The 27,326-nt window shown below is 45.3% G+C and overlaps 1 protein-coding gene across 9 annotated transcripts in view; it reads left to right on the plus strand.

Annotated features, from left to right (window-relative positions):
- The window catches only part of disp1 (dispatched homolog 1 (Drosophila)), a 423,869-nt gene that overhangs the window by 377,471 nt on the left and 19,072 nt on the right, over positions 1–27,326 (plus strand). For all 9 annotated transcript variants that reach the window (XM_041188528.1, XM_041188529.1, XM_041188531.1 and 6 more), the window contains 2 exons: positions 7,193–7,222; positions 14,280–14,403. In XM_041188528.1, the coding sequence (XP_041044462.1) occupies positions 7,193–7,222; positions 14,280–14,403 (154 nt within the window). The remainder of the gene's footprint in view (positions 1–7,192; positions 7,223–14,279; positions 14,404–27,326) is intronic.

A 27,326-nucleotide genomic window follows, 5' to 3' on the forward strand; every position in this document is an offset into this window, starting at 1 on the left:
GTGTCACCAGTGTGTGAAAATCAATGTTTAGGGCCTTAATGTCTGACTTGCAAGCACCCTTGAACCAGAGCTTTGGACATCCTACTGGTCTTCTGGCTCCAGCTGCCTCCCATACAGCATATCCCTGGGAATGCATCTGTCTTCCATTCTGCAAACATGCCTGAGCTAGCGAAGTTGCCTCTGCTTGATGAGTGCTAGCATACTTAGGAGATTTGCTTTTGGGAGGGCTTTTATGTAAGCGATTTTGTCCTTCTGTGAGATGGCGAGAAGATGAAAATTGTTGAGCTTCCTTTCTTGATAGCTATAAGTCCTCCATGCTTCTCATCGGTACAACAAGATGCTGAGAAAACAATAAACCAGCATCTTTGTTCTAAGGTTCAGCCTGTGATAGCTGCTTTCCCTATGTGTGTATTGAATTCTGCATCAAGTCATAATATCTGTCACTGTGGACCCAAGGTAGTAGAATTTGCTAACCATTTCCAGTGGAATGCTTTGATTGAGGGCAGAAATGTGACAGACACCCTGTCCCACAATCACTGTTTTCTAGAGCCTTTTTTAAATTCATTTATGGGATGTGGGCATCGCTGGTTAGGCCAGCATTTATTGCCCTTGAGAAGGTGGTGGTGAGCTGCCTTCTTGAGCCGCTGCAGTCCCTGTGGTGTAGGTACACCCACAGTGCTGTTAGGGAGGGAGTTCCAGGATTTTGACTCAGTGACAGTGAAGGAATGGTGATATATTTCCAAGTCAGGATGACCTGTGGCTTGGAGGGGAACTTCCATGTGATGGTATTCCCACTTATAATGAGGGAAACAAATGACAGGCATTGGAGAGACAAACCCATTCCTCTTTGCAGCTGAGCTTCTGTGTGAGTGCCATCATCAGCATGGAGAACTTCTCTGGTCAAGATGTGCTGTGTTTTTGTCTTCACTTCCAGTCTGAACAGATCCTCCAGCATGCTGTCTGACTTAGTATGCAGGTAAACTCCTTTCATATCTGCAGGGAAGGCAAAAGTCAGGAAGATGGAGAGAAATGGGGAGATAGTGGCTTCTGGTAATGTCACTGAACTAGTAATCCAGAGTCCTATGCTAATCCCCTAGGGACATGCGTTCAAATCCCACTATGGATGCTGATGGAATTTTAAAAATTCAATTAATGAATCTGGTCTCAATAATGGTGACCATGAAAACTATCATCAGTTATTGTAAAAAACCCTTCTGGTTTACTAATGACCTTTAGGGAAGGAAATATGCCATATGCCTGGACTGGGCTACATGTAATTCCAGTTCCACAGCAATATTGTTGACTCTTAACTGCCCTCTGAAAAGGCTCAGCAAGCCACTCATTTGAAAAGCAGATAGGGATAGTAACAAATGCTGGCCTTGCCAGCAATGCGCACATCCCATGAAAGAATAAAGAGAAGAAAAACAAAGTGGTGGCTAATACACAGCCCTGTTTGACTCCATTCTTCAGCCTGAAACTGTTGGAAGTTGGGTCATCAAGCTGTACAGTACAATGTATGTTGTCATGGAAGGACTGGGTGAGACTAAGAAGCTTTGGCGGACAGCCAGAGTTTTTTCAAATATTTTGCAGAGCTCTGTTCTGCAAAGTGAGTCAAATGCTTTCACAAGACCTACAAAAGTAAGGTAGAGAGGTATGCAGTGTTTCCTACACTCGTAGTTGGCGTATGGGGAAGATCATGCCTATTATAGATCTGCCAGCACAGAAACTGCACTTGCTTCTGGATACACTCGGATTACTGGTTGATGGAGTTCTTTCAGAATGACCCCAGCAAAAGCATCCCCAGTGATGCTGAGTAGTGAGATATCCCTGTGGTTGTTGTAATCCTCTCTGTCGCCTTTGTTTTTTAATAACATGATGATATTTGCATCAGCGTATGTCCTGTGGAAGGGATCCCATCCTCCCACAGTGAAGAAGGAGGTCATGAAGGTGTGGCAACAGATGGAACTTTTCTGTACTAAAGCAGTTTGGCTGGAATTCCATCCTTTCCAAGTGTCTTTCTGCTTGCTAAGGAATCAAAAGCCTTTTGAAGCTCAAGCAATGAAGATTCTGCATCTGATTTGGCTACGGCAGAAAGTTGTGGGAGAGCTTCAAGTGCAGACAGGAAGCTAATATAAAAAACAAAAAACTGCGGATGCTGGAAATCCAAAACAAAAACAGAATTACCTGGGAAAACTCAGCAGGTCTAGCAGCATCGGCGGAGAAGAAAAGAGTTGACGTTTCGAGTCCTCATGACCCTTCGACAGAACTAGGTGAATCCCAGGAAGGGTTGAAATATAAGCTTAAACCAGCTTATATTTCAACCCTTCCTGGGATTCACCTAGTTCTGTCGAAGGGTCATGAGGACTCGAAACGTCAACTCTTTTCTTCTCCGCCGATGCTGCCAGACCTGCTGAGTTTTTCCAGGTAATTCTGCAGACAGGAAGCTGTTCGTCTCACAGAGTACAGCTCAGAGTAGTGTTCGACCCAGTGGTACATCCATTTGCTCCTGTCAGTGACTATTCACCATCTGCTGATTTCAAAGAGGCACCTTTAGTGATGGTAGGACCAAATGCCCCCTTCATCCCATCAAACGTAGCACTTAGATTTCCATCATCACTGGCAGTTCGAATTGCTTCACATACGTTGATCCATTGTTTATTTGTGCTGTGTCACCTGTGTTTTTCATGACTACCTTGGCTTCTTTCAAGTCATACAATGCATCCCTAGCTATTGGATTTATGTTGTACATCAGGTAGGCTTTGCTTTCTGCCTCAACACTGTAGCTCTAGGCACCACATTTTAGAAAGAATATATTGGCCTCGAAAGGACATCAATGCAGATTCAACGGAAAGTTGCCAGGGCTCTAAGGGTCAAATTATGAGGAGGGATTACATAAACAAGGTGTATAAACTTTGGCATGTCCAAGATTAAGGGCTGATTTAATTGAGATTTTAAGGGTTTTGAAAGAAGTTGATAGGGTAGAGAGAGAAGCATTTTGCACTGATGGGAATGTCTAGCATAAGGAGGCACAACCATAAAATCAGAGCCAGGCCATTCAAAAGAAAAGTTAGGAAACATTTCTTCTCAAAAAGACTGATGGAAGTGTGGAAATCTTTCCATAAAAAGCAGTAGATGTTAGCTTAATTAATAACTTAAAATCTGGGAGTAATGAATTCATTGCTAGCCAGGAGTATTAAGCGATATGGAACCAAGGCATTTGGGTACAGATCAACCATGATCCACTGAATGGCACTGGCACAGACTTGGAACTTCCTGGCTGGAGGTGGAGTAGGGGTTTAGATTGGAGAAAAGAGAGGACAACAGAGGAAAATATTACTAGTATGATTTGGAGCTGGTAGCTTTTGGATGCTGCAGCACCCCTGGATTCCGCAAAAATAAAAAAAGACCCTGGATTCCAGGCCCTGATCATCACTCAGTGGCTCTGGCTATGGACAGAAAGAATGGGATCACACATTGAAATAGCCGCCGTTGCCACAGGCAGGGTCCATATCCTCACCAGCCAGGGTGATGGCACACTCCTCTAAGTGAGTGAGGGGCCTAATGTGGACCACTTCACTCCCGGTCTGGGACCTCTCCCTGCTGCTGTCAGCCAGCTTCTCCTGCATGAAAACAGATGGAGAGAGTGTGAACAGGTCACATGGCACCGCTTGGAATGTTTGTGTGGTGAATGGAGCTATGGACAGGATGAGGACGTGAGCTCCAGAGGGTATGAGCCTGATGGAGATGTGAGGGTGTGTGTGAGAGTTAGTGATATTTTCTCCTGAGGTGTGAGATCCCTGTGGATGTGTGGTGGGCTGGTGAGTGGGGGTGTGTGTGAGTTGAGAGTGTTGAGGAGAGTGACTTATCCTGGCAGGACAGAGGAGACCATTCATCCTCTTCCTGCACTGGGTGGCTGTCCTCTTTTGCAGGCCGTAGGTGCTGACCACCACTGTCACTGCCTCCCATGCAGGATTGGTGACCATGCTTGCTGGCCTTCTCCCAGAGCTGGGGTAGAGGACATCGTGGCAGGCTGACACTGCGTCCAAAAGACATTCCAGGGACGTATCACTGAATCGGCTGGGGGGGGGCGCTGCAGTCTTCTTTCCTCTCAGGACCATGTTTCCTGTGCAGCATTCCTGGGCTGGAAGCACTGAGAGGTGTGCACGCGGCTGCACTTTAAATATGGGTCCCGGTGTGAGGAAGCGGTGAGGTGACAGTGTGACGGGCGCATTGGAGGCCGCTCGCCAGCGAAATGGTGTGTTTCCCGGGAATGCATGATTACTGAGACGGGATTGGGATGATACAGCACAAAAACCCGCCAGTGCAGCCATAGAACCATAGAAAAGTCACAGCACAGAAGTAGGCCACTCGGCCCATCTAGTCCATGCCGGCCTGAGGACACCCAGGTGCCCTTTCTAATCCCACCTTCCAGCACCCGGCCCATAGCCCTGCAGCTTACAGCACTTAAGGTGCAGATCCAGGTACTTTTTAAAAGAGTTTAGAGTTTCTGCCTCTACCACCAACTTGGGCAGCGGATTCCAGACACCCACGACCCTCTGCGTAAAAAAGTTCTTCCTCATGTCCCCCTTCACCTTCCGCCACTTATCTTGAATCAATGTCCCCTGGTTCTAGAATTCTCCACCAAGGGAAACAATTTTATCCTGTCCACTCCATCTATTCCCCTCATAATTTTGTACACCTCAATCAAGTCACCCCTCAGCCTTCTTTGTTCTAAGGAAAATAACCCCAACCTATCTAATCCCTCCTCGTAGCTATACTTTTTTCTAATCCTGGCAACATGCTTGTGAACCTCCTCTGCACTCTCTCCAGAGCTATTACATCCTTCCATATGGTGACCAGAACTGCACACAATACTCCAGTTGTGGCCTCACCAGTGTTTTATACAATTCCAACATTATATCCTTACTTTTATATTCTGTACCTTTGCCAATGAAGGAGAGCATTCCATATGCCTTCTTTACAGCCTTGTCTACTTGAACTGCTGCCTTCAGGGACTTGTGTACTTGTACGCCAAGATCTCTCTCTTCATCTACCCCTCTTAGTATATTCCCATTTATTGTGTAATTCCTGTAACTGTTTGACCTCCCTAAATGTATGACCTCACACTTCTCTATGTTAAAATCCATCTGCCACTTTACCGCCCACACCACCAGCCCACCTATATCGTTTTGGAGATTATGACTATCCTCTACACTATCCACTACTTGGCCAATCTTTGTGTCATCTGCAAATTTCCCAATTGTACATGCCACGTTCATGTCCAAATCGTTAATACATAACACAAACAGCAAGGGTCCCAACATCGAGCCCTGTGGAACACCACTTGAGACAACTTTCCATTTGCAAGGGCATCCATCGACCAGCAAGTAAAACGTCCTTTTTCACACCGGCTACTTCACAGTGCAAATCTGGGACGGTCATGCCCTTTGTATTTTTTTGCCAGTCCATAACACACACTTTAAAGCAGTAAAGGAGCCAACCGCCAGTAGCTCTGGTTCAGCCTTCAGTACAATTGTAGTGAGCAACAGTGAATAGAATCTGCCACAGCTTAAGTGTTTAAACTGGGGAGGTGAAGGCAGCAGTTTCCCTGTTAGACAAGCTGAGACTTCATCAACAGCTGATTCACTCTGTTTGTACAGCTGAGATATAGGTTGTCTCAACATAGGTTACAGGGTACACTAGAGGATTTAGAGGCTCTTGGAAGTTTATTTAACAATTATTGCTGCTTGTAAGAACAGATGGTAAATTACATTATTCCCAAACTGCAACTGTAATCCTACTGAGAGGGGCCAAAAATACCAAAGGTTTCAGTCACTGCCAGGTTTCTCTGCTAAAACAAGTAACTCCTGCTGGGACAAAAGCAAAATACTGCAGAAGCTTGAAATATGAAATAAAAACTGAAAATGCTGGAAATACTCAGCAGGTCCAACAGAATCTGTGGAGAGAGAAACAAAGTTAACATTTCAGGGCGAGGACCTTCCTTTAGAGCATTGTCCTCCCTTGACGCAGTGCTCAGGATCAGAGCAATACCTGCCCTTCTTCTCTTTACCCAGACAATGTTGAACCCCCATCTCTGCCACAGCTGAGATCAACTATCTCACACAGATCAGAGATGTAACTCATGAGCCTCCTGGTCTGTAGGGCTCATACAATACCACAAGGCACACTTAGCAACTGAGCATCAGTGTGACAATAATGTTTTCCTACCCACCTTTGCTTCCTTCATTTTACCATTTGGTTGTGGAAGTTTCCCAGTAAACCTCTCTGCCTCTCTCTCCTCCTTTAGAACGCTCCTCAATTCCAACCTCACTGACCAATATTTGGTCACCAGCCTGAGAAACTACTATGTGACTCGGTGTTAACTTTTGTCTCATAACTGCCTCTGTGAAATTGCTTTGGGATGTTTCACTATGTTAAATGTGCTATATAAATGCAAGTTGTTGTTGTAATATTTGCAGCATCACATTGAGGCACTGGCTTCGCGCAATTGAGATCTGATTTGTATGTCATCCAGTACTATATTACCAATCTGGCAGTCATCAATGTTAAGTGGTATTACAGAAGGGAGATGCTACATGAACCTTCCCAAAAGAAGAGAGGAAGATTGCAGAGAGAGTTCCCATGGGATTACTGCTAATCCTCCTATCTCCTAATAACTTTTAGATTGTTGGCCCAACCTCTCCTACCTGGGGTGAAACAAGGGGAGGGCAGGGAAGTTAGGGAGGGATGGTGGACTAGTAATCCAGAGACCCAGGCTAATGCCCTAGGAACACTTATTCAAATCCCACCATGGCTTCTGGTGAAATTTAAACTTAAATAAATCTGGAATATAAAGCTAGCCTCAATAATGGTGACCATGACTCCTGTTTTTGATTGTGTAAAAGCCTGTTTGGTGCTCTAATGTCCTGTAGGGAAGGAAATCTGCTGTCCTTACCCAGTCAAGCCTACATGTGACTCCAGAACCACAGCAATGTGGTTGACGTTTAACTGCCCTAGCAAGCCCTCAGTTCAAGTGCAATTAGGGATGGGCAACAAATGTTGACCTTGCCAGCAACACCCTCATCCTATGAAAGAATAAAGGAAAAAAAGTGGGGAAATGTTTTTTTAATTAAAATAATGATCACTTTTTAGCATGTGCATTTAACTTTCCTTCTTTGTGTTTTCCTTTCAGAGCTCCAAGGCCTTTCCGATTTCCCCGAAGGTCAGTGGCTTAGAGTACTAGCATTGCTGCCAAATATGCCTTGTGCAGAGCTTCCAGCCAGTTCCAGTCTGAGACCTGGGGCCATATGTGTAGAGCAGTATTCAATTTTTTTTTTTTGTAGGCAATTTGTATTTTAAATTACAGAAAGGTATATTCTCTTTTATACTTATATCGTAATCTCTGCAGAATTAAAGTCCTTATAGCAAACAGTTGCTCCCAGATTCCAGTGGGTTGCAGAACTGACTTTCACTGTGAGGGTTACACTGCAGCTTCCTTCCCATTAGCCCAAAACAGGTGAACCTTTTGGCCTCCTTTAAACCCTTGCAAACATGGTCACCCAGTCTGAACAAGCTCCCGCCTGGATTCTGTATGGTGAACAGTAGAGTCAATGTTTTCTCTGCTTCAGATGCAGAACTGGCTGTCTCAGTCTCTTGCTCTCCAGCTTTCAGACCACCCCAGACCCAACTGTTGTCTATCTGTGGTATTCATGGATTTGTAGGGAAGCCTGTAACCTAATCTCAACTATGGCTTCTTCTTCCCTCTTCCACATGGCAATATGAAGCACATTAGCCTTGTATCTAGAGAGAAATGGTAATTAACTATCTTTGATCCCAACTCCTTTCATCTTAGAAGTAAATGGAAAGTTTACAGTGTAACTGTTTACAACCCAATACCTAAAACACCTTTCTGGGATTTTGGCAGACTCAGGCATTCGTGATATACTGAGGTATTCTGGCATACTCAGAGACTGCTGCTACTGTCTCCAAGCATAAATGTCTTTCACCTTCTTGTCAGTAAGACAATCTGAGCCTTCCTTTGATCTCTACCACCCAGGCTTGCTCTCAGGCAAACTGCAGAAAAGGCCACATGACCCCTTCATTTACTTTAAATTTAAAGCTATAGTCACAAGATATAAAATCTCAAAAACCTCATAATTATAACAGTATTCTGAGCTGGCAACTGCAGAAATTATCATATTAGTCTGTGTAATACACAGCACATCAAGCCAAAAAGCATGTCAGGCAGCATCTGCAGAGAGAGAAACAATTAATATTTCAGGCCAGTGACCTTTCATCAGAACTGGAAGGTTGAAAGGTCATCAAGCTGAAATGCTAACTTTATTCTCTCCACAGATGCTGCCTGACTTGCTGAGTATTTCCAGCGTTTGCGGTTCTTATTTCAGATTCCCAGTATCCGTAGTACTTTGTTTTTATTGAATTCATGATTTAATAGTTGTTGGGAGAATTTGGAACTTGTGTGCTACCATTCTCCCACCATTAGGTGCCACAGATACTCCAACAAATACTCGATGATTCTATATCCACTAAGAATGTGAAAGATACCCAGAGGAAGAATGTCATGATTATGCTATCCTTTCCTCTACTTTTGAAACTGTATTATGCATAGACATCTGGAGGTAACAACGTAACAACATTATTGCACATTTGAGAACACTGAGATGGAATATTTCTCAAACAGCATGAGGACAATTGTTTTTTACTTTACTAACCTCCAATCAAAATAAGCCTTTACTGTCAGCCAGGTCCCATCTGCTTCTGCCTGAGATCTGCACCCATATCTCTGGGTTGCTGGATAGGGGATAACAGTCAGGAGTATGGTAACAGTGGTTATGTTACTGGATTAATAATCCAGAAACCCGGGTTAAAATCCTACTGCAGCTGCTGGGGGTATTTAAATACAATTAATAAATAAATCTGGAATTGAAAAGCTTGTCTGTAATGGTGGCCATGAAAGCACTAGATTGTCGTAAATACCTATCTGGTTCAGTAATGTTATTTAGGGAAGGTAATCTGACATCCTTTCCCACTCTGGCCTGTTTGTGATTCCAGACCCACATTCAAGAAGGCAGCTCAGCACCACCACCTTCTTGAGGGCAATTAGAGATGGGTAATAAATGTTGACCTTGGCAACAATACCAATGTCGCATGAATGAATTTTTTTTCTTAATCACAATAACTAGAATGGACACCCTAGCCAATTTATTCCCAACCTCTAACACCACTCTTAGGTGAGATTGGTTAATTCAGCACAGACAGGGGGATTGAGTCAGGGAGATAGAGAAGGTGCAATGCCTGCCCCTTTACCTCCTCCATCCTCACCGTCCAAGGCCCCAAACACTCCTTCCAGGTGAAGCAGCACTTCACTTGCTCCTCCTTCAGTTTGGTCTACTGTATTCGCTGCTCCCAATGCAGTCTCCTCTACATTGGGAAGTCTAAACGCAAACTGGGTGACCGCTTTGCGGAACACCTTTGCTCAGTCTGCCAGCGTGACCCAGATCTTCCTGTCGTTTGCCATTACAACACACCATCCTGCTATCATGCCCACATGTCCGTCCTTGGCCTGCTGCATGATTCCAGTGAAGCCCAACGAAAACTGGGGGAACAGCACTTCATCTTTCAGTTAGGCACTTTAAAGCCTTCTGGAATTAACATCGAGTTCGACGAATTAAGACCATAAACTCTCCCCTCCATCTTTACCCCTTTTTTGATCGAATTATTTTCCTGTTTTTGTTTATTTATTTATTCATTTTGAAAAAAAAATCCTTTTTCCCAGCCCCCCACCCCCAACCACACAGGGCCATCTGTCACTTGTTTTCACAGAGTTCACCCTTGTTCTGCTAGTAACACATTCTGCTATCTTACCTTTATGCCACTATCAGCACCTTCTATAGTCTTCAGCACTACCATTAACACTCCCTTTGGCCTGTGTCCATGATATCTTTGTCAAACTTCTCCTTATTTCCCACATATCCCTGATCTTCTGTTTTGCTCCACCTGCTCTACCCCCTCTTAAACAGAATAAGTTCCATCGCATTTCTACTTTTTAGCTCTGAAGAAGAGCCATACGCGCTCAAAACGTTAACTTTGTTTCTCTCTCCACAGATGCTGCCAGACCTGCTTTTTGCAGCATTTTCTGTTTTAATTTTATATTTGGGGGATTGAGTCTGTATCTTCAGTATGGCTCAGCTATTTGCTGCCTTAACCAGCTAAGCTAGTGAGAGTTATAGGATCAGGAATAAGCCATTTGATCCATTGAGCGTATTCCACTAATATTTTAGCATCCCACGTTCCTGCCTCCTTCCATATCCCTTAATACCCTCAACACATATTGACCTCACTTTTAATCGCCACAGTTAATTCTGTTTGATTTGATTGCCCTGCATTTTTTTGTGTGACGTGCCCCTGTGCCGAAGTCAGTGGTCTGTTCTTGTTCAGTCTGTTAACATATCACAGGAAGTTCAAGTTGTGAAGAAGCACTCTAAATATAGGACTGTCAACCTTTCTTTTTCCCTTGGGTGGGTTCCACAGACACTCAACAGAGCCAAACCTTTCTGAAAGGAAATTCCATCCTCAGCAGGATCTAGAGCTAATTGTTGTGCCTCTGCCAAGCTTTATGCATAACTTATTAGTAGTCAGATACACATTCTGGTTCCAGGGCTAGCAACATTCATGGAAACCTGGAGCAAGTGGTCTTAAATATTGAAAGTCTATCCTGCAGTTGAGCAAGATAAATCCACGCAGAATGGGAAATGGTGCAGTGGGTGTGCAGTTGGGAAGGAAGGATCTGTGCTTTTTTTTGTATGCATTTTCTATGTTTTTTGTTTCTTTAGTTGTCTATGGCTGTCTTTTTTGGCAAGTAGAGCTTTTGGGCTGGATTTTAAGGGCACCTTGGTTCCCGACCTCAATCTTCCCCTCACAACTGCTGGCCTTACATGGGATTACATGTGTTGCTGGTAAGAATAAATTTTTAAACTGGGGGGGGCCTCCCCAGCAAAAATTCAGCGGGGATCTCGCCTGGGAGAAGAACAGCTGCCCCACTGTCATTTAACGTTAATAGGATGAAGTCAGGGTTTTCACTTCTCAGGCAGGAAGTCCTGCCTCAAAGAGCTGCGGGCCAATCGGATGGCTGGCAGCTCTGTGATCCCAGCAGTGCTAGGCAGGAGTGATTGCTGGGTCATTGCTGGGCAATCCCCAATGGAGATCATCGTTGAAGCTGGACACCAAAGTAAGTGGGGATTTCACCTGGTTAAGGCTGCCAGGACCCAGTGAGGGGGGAATGAGGGGCCAGGTTTTAAAAAATTTATTCTTACATGGGATATGGGTGTTGCTGGTAAAGCCAGCAGTTGTTGCCCATCCCTAATTGCGCAACTGACTGTCTTGCTAGGGCAGTTAAGAGTCAACCACATTGCTGTCGGTCTGGAGTCACTTATAGGCCAGCTCAGGTAAGGATTGCGGATTTCCTTCCCTAAAGAATATCAGTGAACCAGATGGGTTTTTATGACAATTGATGATAGCTTCATGGTCACCATCACAGACTGGCTTTCAATTCCAGATTTTTATTCATTGAATTTAAATTCCACCAACTGGTATGATGAGATTTGAACCCATCTCCCCAGAGCATTAGCCTGGGCCCCTGGATTGTTAGTCAGTTAATATTACCACTACACCATCACCTTTTAAAAATTCTTTCACAGGACGTGGGCATCGCTGTCAAAGCCAGCTTTTATTGTCCATCCCTATTTGCCCTTGAGCCGTCATCTTGAACAGATGTAGTTCATGAGTATTTCCAGCACTTTCTGTTCTTATTTCAGAATTCCAGCATCTGCAGCATTTTGATTTTTATATAAAAGTTGGAAAGCCTTGCTATAATTTTGTGAGGCTGCACCTGGAGTACTGTATACAGATTTTATCACCTTACTAGAGAAGGGATCTACTTGCATTGGAGGCAGTTCAGTGAATGTTCACTAGGCGGATTTCTGGGGAGATGGGGTTTTTGATGAGGAAAGGTTGAGCAGGCTGGGCCTATATTCACAGGAGTTTAGAAGAATGAGAGGTGATCTTATTGAAACATATAATATTCCGAAGGGGAATCTAGAACTAGGAGGCACAGTTTAAAAATAAGGAGCCTCCCATTTAAGAAGATGAGGAGGAATTTCTTCCCTGAGGGTCATTAGCTTTTGGAATTCTCTTCCACAGAGAGCAGTGGAGTCTGGATCATTGAATATATTCAAGGCTGAAATAGATTTTCAGCATTTCCTGTTTTTATTTCAGAATTCCAGATTTTTAATCTACAAGGGAGTCAAGGGTTATGGGTGGGGGAGGGCGGGGGCTCTAGGAAAGGCCACAAACAGATTGGCATGATCTTATTGAATGGTGGAGCAGGCTCAAGGGGCTGAATGGCCTACTCCTCCTATTTCTTTTGATCTTATGAAAACTCCAAAGTATTCTCCTACCATTCAACATTGACCTCAATAACCTGCTTCTCCAAGCCCAACAGCGACTGTCATCATGCCCACAGAGTGATTATCCCCATCTATTTCAACCAGCTCCATTCCTGTTTTCAGCTAGATATTTCTCTATCCTCTTAAATGACACTTGCTAACTTTATTTTTGAGTTATGATCCAGTTAGGGACCAGTAACTTTTTATTTAAAGTAGACAAAGTTTGAAATCACAGTTACCCACTAGGAGAATAAAGCCATGAAATTCCAAAACAAACTTTACAGAATCAGAAAATAATACCATTTACAATATATATCTTATACTGTAATATTCAGAATTAACATGAGGTAAATATGAATACACAGGCAAACTGCAAACATACCACACTGCACCATTAAATGCAGATGCGACCAAGACCAATCCCACGGATTTCTCAGGAACCGACCCAGACATCAGTGTTCCCTGTGAGTCACAAAATCTCATTAAAACTGTCTCCCCATGAGGGATTTTATCTCCTCACTTTCAAAGATCTAGTCTGTGAATTCCCTCAGAAGTGACTCCGACTTGGACCGAAACAAAAACAGAAAATGCTGGAAAAGCCCAGCAGGTCTAGCAGCATCTGTGGAGGGAGAAATAGAGTTAACGTTTTGAGCCCGTATGACCCTTCTTCAGAGCTGAAGAGAAGTGGAAATATGATGAAATTTAGACTGTTAAAGGGGGTACAGGGCAGGTGGAGCTGGATCTAGCATCTACAGTATTTTGCATTTATCCGACTTGGACTCAATGACTGCTCACCTCCTGATGTTTCAATCTCTTCTCCTGAGACTGCTTTCCACAGGCTTCACAAAGCTGCACTCCATCTTCTAATTACTGGCACATTTCCAACTCTTTTGCAAACCAGTAGCTTCACTAAGGTAGCACTGCCCCTGGGTTTCTCCAGACTTCAGCCTCTTGGCTGCACAGAGCTATAGATGGCTCCTAGGGCTTCTCCTGAACCTTAACTACCTCCAGCCCAGAACCAGTGACCTTCTGCCACCTTCTTATCCCCCAAGACTTCTCTGTGAGCTGCAAACCACACAAAGTCCAAACTGTAACAACAGCTGCACTATTGGCTACCAGGGCCTCTTTGAGCTTTAACTGCCTGGAGCCTGCTAAAAGCAGCATCCTTTTGGAATAGCCTATTCTGCTACCGCAGATCATTAACCTAAATAGGAACCAGAGAACTTTCTTAAGCTCCGCCCATCTCCATGAAGATGTATTCTTTTAGGGTTCACAGAATGCTTTTGAACTAATTTAGCTCCAACTCCTAAAACAAAACATCTCCCTGGACTGCACCTTTTTACAAGCAATGTAGGCATCTCTCCAGCTAAGTAGGTCCACCTACTGTTTTATGGTCTTACCTTTCCAGCTGTTAACCCCTTAAGTCAACATGGCCCCAACCTTTTAATTGTAATAGACTCTAAGTTGCTTTAGTTGCATCTATCCTAATTTTTATAGTTAAACTTTAATCTTCCCAGAACTAAACATTACCTCTAAAGTACTAACATGAACCATGAACTAGATATTCATTACAATGGTCACATGTAAAAAAATTAGCACCTGATCAAATCCTGGAGGAATACAAGCCTTTGGAACTATTACTTCAATCTTCAGTTGATGGTGCTTTTTAAAAAAATATTTGTCTGGGTTCCTCGTGGTGCAAAGTTTTCTGGAAGTCCAGTCTACAGTTAGATATTTGCGCTGTTTTATTCTAAGAAATAGAGATGCCATGTTGTAAACTGTGTGTGATGTGACGATGATGTTTCCGCCTTACAGCTACGCAGCTCTAATTGCTGACTGGCCAGTGGTGGTCCTGGGGCTATGCACAGTGCTAATAGTGATATGTGCACTGGTTGGGATCCTGGTACCAGACCTTCCAGACTTCTCTGACCCACTGCTGGTGAGTGATTTACCTTTTTCTCTGAAGTAACTGAAGCTGCATCAAATTCTAAAGATCAATGCAACCTTATTCCCTTTAATGTAGCTTTGTAGTTTCTAGGTGGATCTTAGGATCATGAGCATCTACACCACCACAGGAGTAAGGAAGAAAACAGCAGATGTGGCTGCCACTATCCAGTGACTTCTGCTAGAAATGCATGTTATTGGGGGAGCAAGAAATAAAGCAAAGAGATGAGCAGATACAATTTAATTTATAAATAGTTGTTACATCGGTCAAGATCAAGATCAAATCACACTCACCACTGGACATGAGTGGGATGACCTGCAGTTCAGCATTCAACACCGAGCAATTAAAACATCATCTCCAGTTCCAGTAGTTAGACTGCATTGCAATGATGTATTTAGTAACAGCTATTGACACTACTGTAAAGTTAGACCACAGCTGGATAAACAGTGAGAATTATATTCTGTTGTTCCAGTTGCTGTCAGCAGCTCTGCTTGTTCATATCATCACTGGAACTTCATGGTTTTTTGCTGGGAGGGGTATTTAAACACTTTTGCTTTCAATTTTTGGGTGCAGAGGGCAGTCAATATTCCACAATAGAATCCACAGAAGGACGGGCAATTCTCGCAGTGACCTGGCTAACGTTCCCTTGTCTAACACTGTCAGAAACTGGTTTAGCAGGTCATTCTTCCCATTACTTTTATGGGAGGTTGCTGTGCACAAAATGAGCATGTCATTTATTTGCAAACATGGAATGTCGCTGAACTTAGCGTGAACTTACTTTGTGTGAATTATTTTAAACAGTAGGGAGAAACTGTTTTCAAAGGCAGGAGGATCAATAACCAGAAGACACAGGTTTAAAATAATTGCCAAAAGAAACAGAGGGCAGATGAGGAGAGATTATTTTATAGACAGTGGCCAGGATTTCCCACGCCCAATTGTTTCAGGTGTGGTCGGTGGTGAGATCAGAGAATTGTGTGGGAAGGCCGTAGGCCTGTTTCCCGGCGAAGTGATTGTCCCCTCCCCCCACCAATGGCAGGCTGTGTTTCCACCAATAGAAGTCGGGAACTTAATTTCAACATATCTGTATCTCATTATTGAGGCCACATACAGGAATCATCCCCCACATCATATTTAAAGCCCACGTCGGTGTGATTTTACGATAGCATGATTTATAATTGCCTTTAAAAGGCATGCACCTGGTAACCTGAACTCCAAGGGGAACTCGGAGCTGAGTAGACACAACTTTGTGCAGTGCTTGCGATGATCCCAATGCAAGGAAGCGGCTCTGCAGTTTCTGAGGTTGGTGGGGTAGTGTTGGTCACAGGCAAGCCTCCACAGCGGCTTCTTCATGGCTGGTTTGTTATGCCGGGGCAAGGGCGACAGTGCCGGGGAAGGGAACATCAGGACAAGGGCTACAGTGCAAGAGGGGAAGTGGGAGAAGGGAACCTCCGGGCAGGGACGACAATGCCAGGGAGAAGGGAACATCAGGGTAAGGGCTGCAGTGCAATGGTTTTGGGGTTTGGGGGGGGGCGGGTGGTGGGGGGCGCTCACTCATGGCAGCACAGACCAAAGTTTGAACAGAAACACATGCCTGGGGGGGGTGGGGGGTGGGGGGGGGGTGGGGGGGGGGGGGGGGGGGGGGGGGGGGGGGGGGTGGAGAAAACGGCTGTGCAAGTGGCAAAACGAGTCAAAGATGAGAACTCTTCTGCAGTTGTAAGCATGTAGCTTGAGCTCAATTGACATGCTTGGAGTCAGGGGCAACTGTGCCCACTCAATTGCACTAATTCTGGACAGTGCCAATAATTGCTTATCTACAGTTAACCCTTCATGCACACACTTCAAACTTGAATGAGTGCTACAGTGCTGCAGAACCATTGAGGCAAGCTTGAGGATCCACTTGGGAAAGGTGGCCATCGAACACTGATGAGGGATGTGCTCCAAGTCCCTTGCATTATCTTTCAGTTGACATTGAAAAGTCATCCTCATGGTCTAAGCAAACCGCGAAGCCTTGGAGTGCAGGTTAGGACAATACCTGAGCATGAGATGAGAGTTCAGGATGCAGTCGAGTAGCTGAAGCTGTTGCCACTTGGTTATGTGGTATGGGGAGGTGCTGGGTGGGGGCATGGAGAACTATCATGCGCACTAAACACAGGGCATCCATGTGGTGGTCTGGACTCTCCAGCATGTGTTGAAGCGTCTTTAGGGGCAGCCGCAGGTGATGACTTGACCAAGAGGGGTCCTTAAGTGACAATTGCTGACCCTTGCGCCTCTCTCTTTGACAGTGCAGTGAGGAGACCATCAGGAACATGGAGCCTGATGATCTCGTTGTCTGCCTGCCTGCCTGCTTATAGGCAGGAGAGAAGAAGGCGAAGAATGCGACGGAGGCACCTGGCTCACCAAAGGGAGGAGCAGAACCCTGAAGACCAAGGGGCATGCAGAGGATGTACCCCACAGAGTCGTCATTCAGAGGCACATCGCTAGGCTCAGGGTCTATAGATGGCGCATGCGCTATCTGTAGATGAGCGAGAACCAGTGCCGCCAACGCCTGTGCATTGGGAACTGGTCACGGACACATGCCACCTTCTGCAGGATTTGGCACCATGGGGTCTCAGAGGGCATCCACAGCCCATGGCAGTTAAAATTACTGCTGCACTCAATTTCTACAGCAGAAATAGGAGCAGAAGTAGGCCACTCAGCCCTTGAGTCTGCTCTGCCGTTCAATAAGATCATGGCTGATCTGTTTGTGTTTCAAGTTCCACATTCCCATCTACCCCGATAACCTTTGATTCCCTTGCCTAACAAGAATCTATCTACCTCTGCCTTAAAAATATTCAGTGATGCTGCCTTTTGAGGCAGGGGGTTCCAAAGCCACACAACCCTCTGAGAGAAAAAATTTCTCCTCATCTCTGTCCTAAAAGGACAGCCCATAAAGTTCCCCCTAACTCTGGACTACACCACAAGAGGAAACTTCCTTTCTACATCTACCTTGTCAAGACCAGTCAGGATGTTATATACAAAAACAGAATTACCTGGAAAAACTCAGCAGGTCTGGCAGCATCGGCGGAGAAGACAAGAGTTGAAGTTTCGAGTCCTCATGATCCTTCAACAGAACTGAGTAATATCAGGAGAGGGGTGAAATATAAGCTGGTTTAAGGTGGTGGGGTGGGGGAGGAGAAGTGGGGGGGGGGTGTTTGGGAGTTGGGGGGGGAAGATTGGGGACGGGGCGGGGTTGTGCTATGGTTGTAGGGACAGTCAAGCAGTGATAGGAGCAGATAATCAAAAGATGTCACAGACGAAAGAAGAAAGAGGTGTTGAAGGTGGTGATATTATCTAAATGAATGTGCTGATTAGGAATGGATGGCAGGACACACACGGTACAGCTCTAGCTACTACAGCTGTACCTTGAATGTCCTGCCATCCATTCTTAATTAGCACATTCGTTTAGATAATATCACCACCTTCAACACCTCTTTGTTCTTTTGTCTGTGACATCTTTTGATTATCTGCTCCTATCACTGCTTGACTGTCCCTACAACCACCCCCCCCCCCACCCCACTTCTCCCCCCTCACCTTAAACCAGCTTATATTTCACCCCTCTCCTAATATTACTCAGTTCTGTTGAAGGGTCATGAGGACTCGAAACGTCAACTCTTTTCTTCTCCACCGATGCTGCCAGACCTGCTGAGTTTTTCCAGGTAATTCTGTTTTTGTTTTGGATTTCCAGCATCCACAGTTTTTTGTTTTTATTAGGATATTATATACTTCAATGAAGTCACCCCTCACTTTTCTAAACTCCAGTGGAAACAAGCCCAGCCTGTCCAACCTATCCTCATAAGACAACCCACTCATTCCAGGTATCAGTCTAGTAAACCTCCTCTGAACCACCTCCAGCGTATCTACATCCTTCCTTAAATAAGGAGACCAAAACTGCACACAGTATTCAAGATGCAATCTCACCAATACCCTGTATAAGCATAGCATCCTTACTTTTATGTTCAGTTCCTCTCATAATAAAGGATAGCATTCCATTAACCTTCTTGATTACTTGCTGTACCTGCATACTAACTTCTTGTGACTCATGCATGAGAACACCTAGACCCCCCTGCACCTCGGAATTCTGCAACCATTCTTCATTTAAGTAACACTCTGCTTTTTATTCTTCTGCCAGTGAACAACTTCACATTTTCCCACATTATACTCCATCTGCCCAGATTTTTGCCTACTCAATCAACTTATCTATATCCGTCTGCAAACTCCTTGTGTCTCCTTCACAACATACTTTCCTACCTATCTTTGTGTTGTCTGCAAATTTAGCTACCTTGCCTTTACTCCCCTCATCTAATTGATTTAAATTGTAAAAAGTTGGGGCCCCAGTACAGACCCCTGCAGGACTCCACTTGTCACATCCTGCCAATCGAACAAAGACCCATTTTTGCATACTGTCTGTTTTCTGCTAGCCAGCTAATCCTCTATCCAGGCTAATATTTTACACCATGAGCTTTTATTTTCCACAATAACCTTTGATGTGGCACTTTATCAAATGCCTTCTGGAAATCCCCTTTATCCACAGTGCATGTTATTCCTTCAAAGAACTCCAATAAATTGGTTGAACATGATTTCCCTTTCACAAAACCATGCTGACTCTTCCTGATTACCTTGAGTTCCTCTAAGTTCCCAGCTATAACCTTAATGATCAACTCTTAACACTTTCCCCATGACAGATGACAAACTAATTGGCCTATAGTTTTCTGTTTCCTGCCTCCCTCCCTTCTTGAATAGAGGGGTTATATTTGCTACTGATGGAACCTTTCCAGAATCTAGCGAATTTTTGAAAATTAACACTAACGCACCTACTACCTCATTAGCCACCTCTTTTAAGACCTAGCAAGAACTCCATCTGGACCCGGAGACTTGTCAGTCTGGAGCTCCATCAGTTTGCTTAGTACTACTTCCCTAGTGATTGGAATTTCACCAAGTTTCTTTCTCTCCTCCACCTCCTAATTTACAGCTATTACTGGAATGTTTTTATATCCTCTATGGTGAAGGCAGAAGCAAAATATTTGTTCATTTCATCCGCCATTTCCTTATTATCAACTATTAGCTCCCCACTGTCACTGTCTGGAGGGCCAACACTCACTTTACTTATTCTTTTCCCTTTTAAACACCTTTAGAAACTCTTGCTATCCATTTTTACATTTTTAGCTAACTTCCTCTCATACTCTAATTTCTTTCTCCTGATTAACCTTTTAGTTATTCTCTGCTGTTCTTTATATTCTGACCAGGTATCTGATCTGCCAGTCATCTTTGTGCAGTTATATGCTTTTTCCTTAAGTTTGATGCTTTCCTTAACTTCTTTAGTTAACCATGGATGATGGGTCCTCCCTTTCGCCTTTTTTCTTCGGTAAACTAGTTAACTTCAGCTAGCTTGGCTTTCATGCCCACATAGTTGCTCTTATTTAAGTTTAAAATACTAATTTTAGACCCACTCTCCTCCGTTTCATACTGGGTGTAAAATTCAATGATATTGTGGTTGCTGCTACCTAGGGGTGCCTTTATTCTGAGGACGTTAATTAATCCTGTCAAATTACACATTACCAAGTCTAATATAACCTGCCCACTGGTTGGTTCCAGAACATGCTGCTCAAAGAAACTATCTCGAAAGCAGACTATGAACTCCTCATCCTGGCTACTACTGCCAATCTGACTTTTCCAGTTTATGTGTAGATTAAAGTCACCCATGATTATTGCCATCCATTTATCACAAGCACACAATAATTCTTCTTGTATACCTTGTCCTACACAGTGGTTACTGTTAGGGGGCCTGTAGACCGCTCCCACTAGTGACTTCTTTCCCCTACTATTCCTCATCTCCACCCAAACCAATTCTACATCCTGATCTCCTGAACCAAGGTCATTTCCAACTATTGCACAAATGCCATTCTTGATTAACAGTGCTACCCCTCCATCTTTACCTAGCTTCCTTTTCTTCTTGAAGGCCATATACCCCTCAATATTTAGGACCCAATCCTTGTCATCCTGCAGCCACGTCTCGGTAATGGCTATCAGATCGTATTTATTTTCTTCAATGTGCGCTATCAATTTGTTTACTTTGTTATGAATGCTAAGTGCATTCAGATCCAGAGCCTTTAGTTTTGACTTGTTGTTATCTTTGTGACATCTAGTCTTGATTCTTGGTGCATTCTTAGGTTTTTCCCTGTGGCGCTTCCTAACGTCCTCTGGCCCTCATTTCCCATATTACTATTTTCCTTTCTTACCTTGTCTCCACTCTTTGATATACCACATCTTTCCACATCTGATCCCTTGCCCCCACTATTTAGTTTAAAACCAGCTCTACTTTCCTAGTTATGCGATTTGCAAGAACACTGGTCTCAACACAGTTCAGGTATAGACCATCTCAACGATACAGCCCCCCATTTTCCCCAGTACTAGTGCCAGTGCTCCGCAAATCAGAACCCACTTCTGCCACACCAGTCAAGTGTTTATCTCTAATTTTCTGTACCATGTGCCAATTTGCATGCGGCTCAGGTAATAATCTAGAGGTTATAACCTTTGAGGTTCTGCTTTTCAATTTAGTATCTAGCTCCTCATACTCTTTATGCAGAACTCTTTCCTAGTTGTACCTATGTCATTGGCACCTACAAGGACCATGACAACCAGATCCTCCCCATTCCACTACAAGTTCCTCTCCAGCCCTGAACAGATGTCCCGAACCCAGGCACCAGGCAGGCAACACTGCTGTCTGGACTCTCGCTCTTTGCTACGGAGAACAGTGTCAATCCCCCTCACTATACTGTCCTCTGCTACCATGACATTGTTTTGCTCCCCCCACTTGAATGGCTTCCATGCCATGGTCAGTTTGCTCATCCACCTCACAGCCCCCGCTCTCATCCAAACAAGCTGAGAGAACCTCAGACCTATTGGACAATTGCAGAAACTGACACTCCTGCACTCGTACTGTCTGGGCACTCGTACCGTCTGGGCCCTCTTACCTGCCTCCCTCACAGTCACACCCTCCTGTCCCTGACCACTGACCAAATCAGAAGACCCTATCCTAAATGGTGTGACTGCCTCCTGGTATAAAGCGTCCAGGTAACTTTCCCTCTCCCTGATATGTCGCAGAGTCTGCAGCTCAGCCTCCAGCTCAATGACTTTGAGCCGAAGTCCCTCGAGCCACAAACACTTACTGCAGACGTGTTTGCCCTGGATCACAACGTTATCTAGGAATACCCACAAACTGCAGCTTTGACACATCACCTCCTTCATCCCTTCACCGAAATCCCCCACTGACCAAACTCTAAGTCTGCTCTCAGTTTCCTCAGCTGCACTCTGTTTACCCACTCACAAACCTCCAAGCACAAATGTATCCAGGACGTCACAGACCCCCTTTTTCCCAAGGCACACAACTTTGCCAACTTCAACAGAGATCAAGCAAACCAGGAAGCAAGAGCGCTGGGATTTGCTGAGATATCCGGATTCCCACAGGTGCAGGGTGCCATTGACTACACTCATGTGGCTCTTAAATCTCCCTGGCAACAAGCAGTCCAGTATGTGAACCACAAAGGCTTCCACTCTCTCAATGTTGAGCTAGTCTGCAACCATAACAAATGGGTCATGCATCTGTGTACAAGATACCCTGGAAGCATCCATGACTCGTACATCCTCAGCAGGTCTCCCTGACATCTTTCAGGGACCACACAGGATGCAGAATTGGGTCCTTGGGCACAAGGTCTACCCACGAAGGACGTGGCTGATGATGCCCGTGCAGCAGCCTCAGTCTCCTGGGCAGTTTGGTTGAGCACACCATTGACATCCTGGAAATGAGGTTCTGGTGCCTGGACAGATCTGACGGAGCACTCCAGTACACTCCCCAGAGGGTGTCATGCATCATAGTGGCTTGCTGCACATTACACAACTTGGTGATGCAGTGGAGGAGGACCTGGATGATGAGGAGATGCAAGAGCTTCATGTGTCCTCCGATGAGGAGATGAAGGGGATGAGGTTGATGAAGTCCTGGAAGGTGAGGATGCAGGCAATGAGGCTATTGCATTGGCCAGATGAGGCAGGCTTACTCATGAGGCCCTCATTGCCGCAAGATTCTAGTAGGATGATGATGAGACGCAGTGAGGACACTCCTGAGATCTTCACATTGCAACTGGGAACATCTTGACACCAGCCTAGCTGAGGGCAGCGCACATGCGCTCTGTGATGAGGCTCATATCGTGGAGAAGCTGCTGAGACACAGCAGGCACATGGACTTTGACATGGACAAGACAACTTGATCCTTTGGCAGGCTTCATCACCTCTTCCCTTCAGCACCACAGCTTCACCTGTCAGTAGTGGTGTCGAGATGGGGGTGGGGTGGAGAGAGGGGGTGCAGATCCACCTTTAAGGTACTGAGAGCACACACTGAGATGAGACATTTTTGGGACTGTATTTACAATGGTCAACATTAAGTACAAGTGATAAACACCCATTCTTGACCTTTCTATTCCTGCCACTATATCTTGATGCTCCTTTGACACCTACAGGTGAGGTGGCCTGCTGACTGCTACGCCCTGTCTGTGATGACTTTGGCGGGTGTCCTCTGGAGGGCTGAGACCTGGAGGGCCCCGGCCTGCTTTTGGGGCCCTGCTGTGTGGCAGTGGCACCCTCCTCGGCTTGCGAAGCTGAAGCTGCTGGGGTCAGTACTGGATCCTCACTTGGCCGTCAACCTCGACGTCATCACAGGAACGGTCCAGATCGTCGGCAGCCAGCTGCATGGCTCTATTTTGAAACCTTGGTATCAGGCGCTCCTCCACCAGTCTGCAACCTCTCCTTGTGTGACAGCTTGCCATGCATGAATACAGATGGAGAGAATGTCAGATGAGGAGGATGCCTGGCATGTGTGGGTGCTGAGTGGTGGCATGGACAGGATGAGGTCACGATTCACAGGCCAGATGAAGGTGTGTATGAGAGAGTGAATGGTGATGTTCCTTGACCTGGAAGTGATTGAAATCCCTGTGGATGTGTAATGGGTTTGTGAGTGTGTAAATTGAGAGTGATGAGAAGAGTGACGTACCCTGGCGGAACGGAGGAGAACATTTATCTTAGTCATAGAGGTCTACAGCACAGAAAAAGGCCCTTCGGTCCATCAAGTCTGCATCAGTCAAACAAAGACCTATTCTAATCCCATTTTCCAGCGCTAGGCCCATAGCCTTGTATGCCATGGCGTTGCAAGTGCACATCCAAATAATTCTTAAATGTTATGAAGGTTTCTGCCTCTACCTCCCTTTCAGGCAGTGAGTTCCAGATTCCCACCACCCTCTGGGTGAAAAAATTCTTCCTCATGTCCCCTCTAAACCTCCTGCCCCTTACCTTAAATCTATGCCATCTGGTTATCCCTCCACCAAGGGGAAAAGTTCCTTCTTGTCTGCCCTATCTATGCCCCTCATAATTTTATACACCTCAGTCATGTGCCCCCTCAATCTCCTCTGCTTCAGGGAAAATAACCCCAGTCCATTCAATCTCTCCTCATAACAAAACTCTCCAGCCCAGGCAACATCCTGGTAAATCTCCTGTGCACTCTCTCTAGTGCAATCACATCCTTCCTATAGTGTGGATTCCAGAACTGCACGTAATACTCTAGCTGTGGTCTAACCAGCGTTTTATAAAGTTCCAGCATAATCTCCCCGCTCTTATATTCTGTGTGTTGACTAATAAAGGCAAACATTGCATATGCCTTCTTAACCACCTTATCTACCTGTCCCGCTACCTTAAGAGACCGGTGGACATTCACACCAAGCTCCCTCTGATCCTCGGAACTTCCCAGGCTCCCACCATTCATCGTGTATTCCCATGCCTTGTTTGTCCTGCCCAAGTGCATCACCTCACACTTATCCGGATTAAATTCCATTTGCCACTGATCAGCCCATCTGACCAGCCCGTCTATATCCTCCTGTAATCTAAGGCTATCCTCCTCACTATTTACCACCCCACCAATTTTCATGTCATCCACTAGTTTACTGATCAACCCTCCTACATTCAAGTCTAAATCATTTATATATACCACAAACAGCAAGGGACCCAACACTGATCCCTGTGGAACCCCACTGGACACAGGCATCCAGTCACAAAAACACCCCTCGACCATCACCCTCTGCTTCCTGCCACTCAGCCAATTCTGGATCTAATTTGCCAAATTGCCTTGGATCCCATGGGCTCTTACCTTTGTTATCAGTCTCCCATGCGGGACCTTATCAAAAGCGGCACTGGGTGGCTGTCCTCTTTTGGAAGCTGTTGGCACTGACCACCGCTGCCACCACCTCCCATGCTGGATTTGTCACCTTGGATGAGGTTCTTTGCCCAGAGAGGGGGTAGAGAACATCGTGGCAGGCATCCACTGCATCCAGTAGGCACTCGAGGGAGGTGTCGTTAAATTTGGGGGCAGCATGTTTCCCCTTTTTGGCAGCCATCAGTTCCCAGCAGCTTCCTGTCCCTTGAAGATTGCTAGCTCTGCCCAGGGACAGCCTTTAAATATGGCGTCCAGTGTATTGAAGGTCTGTGGTTACGGTGGGGTGGGAGAATCAGAAGCTGCCCTGCCGGCGATCCGCTATGAAATCCGTGCCTCTCAATTTTTTAAACAAAATGGCACACGCTACAGCAGGAAAAAACCACCATTGCCATCGGCAGGTTACACGCTGATTTCCCCACCCTTTTTATTCATTCACAGGATGTGGGCATCACTGGCTACATCAGCATATATTGCCCATTCCTAGTTGCCCTTGAGATGGTGATGGTGAGCTGCCTTCTTGAACCGCTGCAGTCCATATGGTGTAGGTACACCCACACTGCTGTTAGGAAGGGAGTTCCAGGATTTTGACCCAGTGACAGTGAATGAACGGCGATATATTTCCAAGTCAGGATGGTCAAGTGGCTTGGAGGGGAACTTCCAGATGGTGGTTTCCCATCTATCTGCTGCCCTTGTCCTTCTAGATGGTAGTGGTCATGGGTTTGGAAGATGCTGTCAAAGGATCCTTGGCGAATTCCTGCAGTGCATCTTGTACATGGTACACACTGCTGCTACTGTGCATCGGTGTTGGAGGGAGTAAATGTTTGTGGATGTGGTGCCAATCAAGCGGGCTGCTTTGTCCTGGACAGTGTTGAGCTTCTTGAGTGTTGTTGGAGCTGCACTCATTCAGGAAAGTGAGGGATATTCCATCACACTCCTGACTTGTGCCTTGTAGATGGTGGACAGGCTTTGGGGAGTCAGGAGGTGAGTTACTCGTCACACAACTCCTAGCTTCTGACCTGCTCTTGTAGCCACAGTATTTATATGGCTAGTCCAGTTCAGTTTCTGGTCAATGGTAACCCCCAGGATGTTGATAGTAGGGGATTCAGTGAAGGTAATGCCATTGAACATCAAGGGGCGATGGTTGGATTCTCTCTTGTTGGAGATGGTCATTGCCTGACACTTGTGTGGTGCGAATGTTACTTGCCACTTGTCAGCCCAAGCCTGAATATGTCCAGGTCTTGCTGCATTTGGACATGGACTGCTTCAGTATCTGAGGAGTTGTGAATGGTGCTGAACATTGTGCAATCATCAGTGAACATCCTCACTTCTGACCTTATGATGGAAGGAAGGTCATTGATGAAGCAGCTGAAGACGGTTGTGCCAAGGACATTACCCTGAGGAACTCCAGCAGTGATGTCCTGGAGCTGAGATGACTGACCTCCAACAACCACAACCATCTTCCTTTGTGCTAGGTATGACCCAATATCGGACTTTGTTGATTTCTAGGACCGTTCTGACCAGTGAGTAGTTATGTGAAATCCTTTGCCTGAGAGGTGGAAAAAGATTTAATAAAATTCAAAAGGGAATTTGATAAATATTTGTGGGGCCATGGGGAAAAAGCAGTGAATAGGACTAATTGGATAGCCAGCACCAGCATGAGGGGGTGAGTGGACTCCTGTGTTTTATGATTGTATAATTTTGAGGAGCTGCGGACTGACTAAAGACCGCAAACTATGAATGTGAACAGTCTTGTGACGTTTCTAAGATATAATTGGGTCCTTCTATTCTAATGAGCTGATTCTAATGAGCAATTCTAAAGCATAACATGTAATAACAAGGGTTTGCTAACGACATCGATGCGCTTCCTCTAATGTAGGTGATAATTCAGCTGAACATTTGGATTGTCTACTTTTAGCTGTTGAAGGGATAGATCGCCACCTACAGGAGGCTGGGAAGGATGCAACAGGAAGAATTAGACTTGCGTCAGTCCAATGCATTGCAAACAGCTAGCTGAACAGGAGACGTTGTCACACCTCTATTTTGTAGCTATTTTTCTTACTCAAGGTTATTGTGTGGAGGGTAGGGCAGACACCAGTTTCATGAATAGTTTTGTTTTCAGCTGGTAGTCGAGCATAATTTAAATGCGCCATAGATATCCTCAAATGATTGTTTCCTTGATGGCTGAGTGCAGCACTAGCCGCACACACCAGCAATTTCCCAGTTTTATTCCAGGCCTCTGCTCAGCTAGCTGGTCTCAGGCAGCATGGCAGCAGGGGCTCTATCGGCAAAATCTCATGGCCCCTGCTAAAAAGTGCCATGTGGATTCTAAGAACTGAATAGGACTTGACAGCCCTGTTGTCTGTGGTTGACTAACCTGGCCATGCTCTCTTTTAAGCCTCTTGCACAGTCCAGCCAGCTGGTGTAACTCCTTCCCCAAACAATAGTTCTAATCCCATGTACCTCCTCCATCAAATGGCAACTTAAGTGAGCAAGCAGAGGGCAGCAGGAACTATATTCCTGGCAGCAAGAACCATACCCCAGCAGCATGAGTAAGTACTAAGGGAAGGAATGGAAGAAAAAAACATTAAACATGTTGAAAATGTTGGTTGGTGTGCAACAGTGGCGC

The sequence above is a fragment of the Carcharodon carcharias genome, chromosome 5 (assembly GCF_017639515.1).
Source record: "Carcharodon carcharias isolate sCarCar2 chromosome 5, sCarCar2.pri, whole genome shotgun sequence".
NCBI classification, from domain to species: Eukaryota; Metazoa; Chordata; class Chondrichthyes; order Lamniformes; family Lamnidae; genus Carcharodon; species Carcharodon carcharias.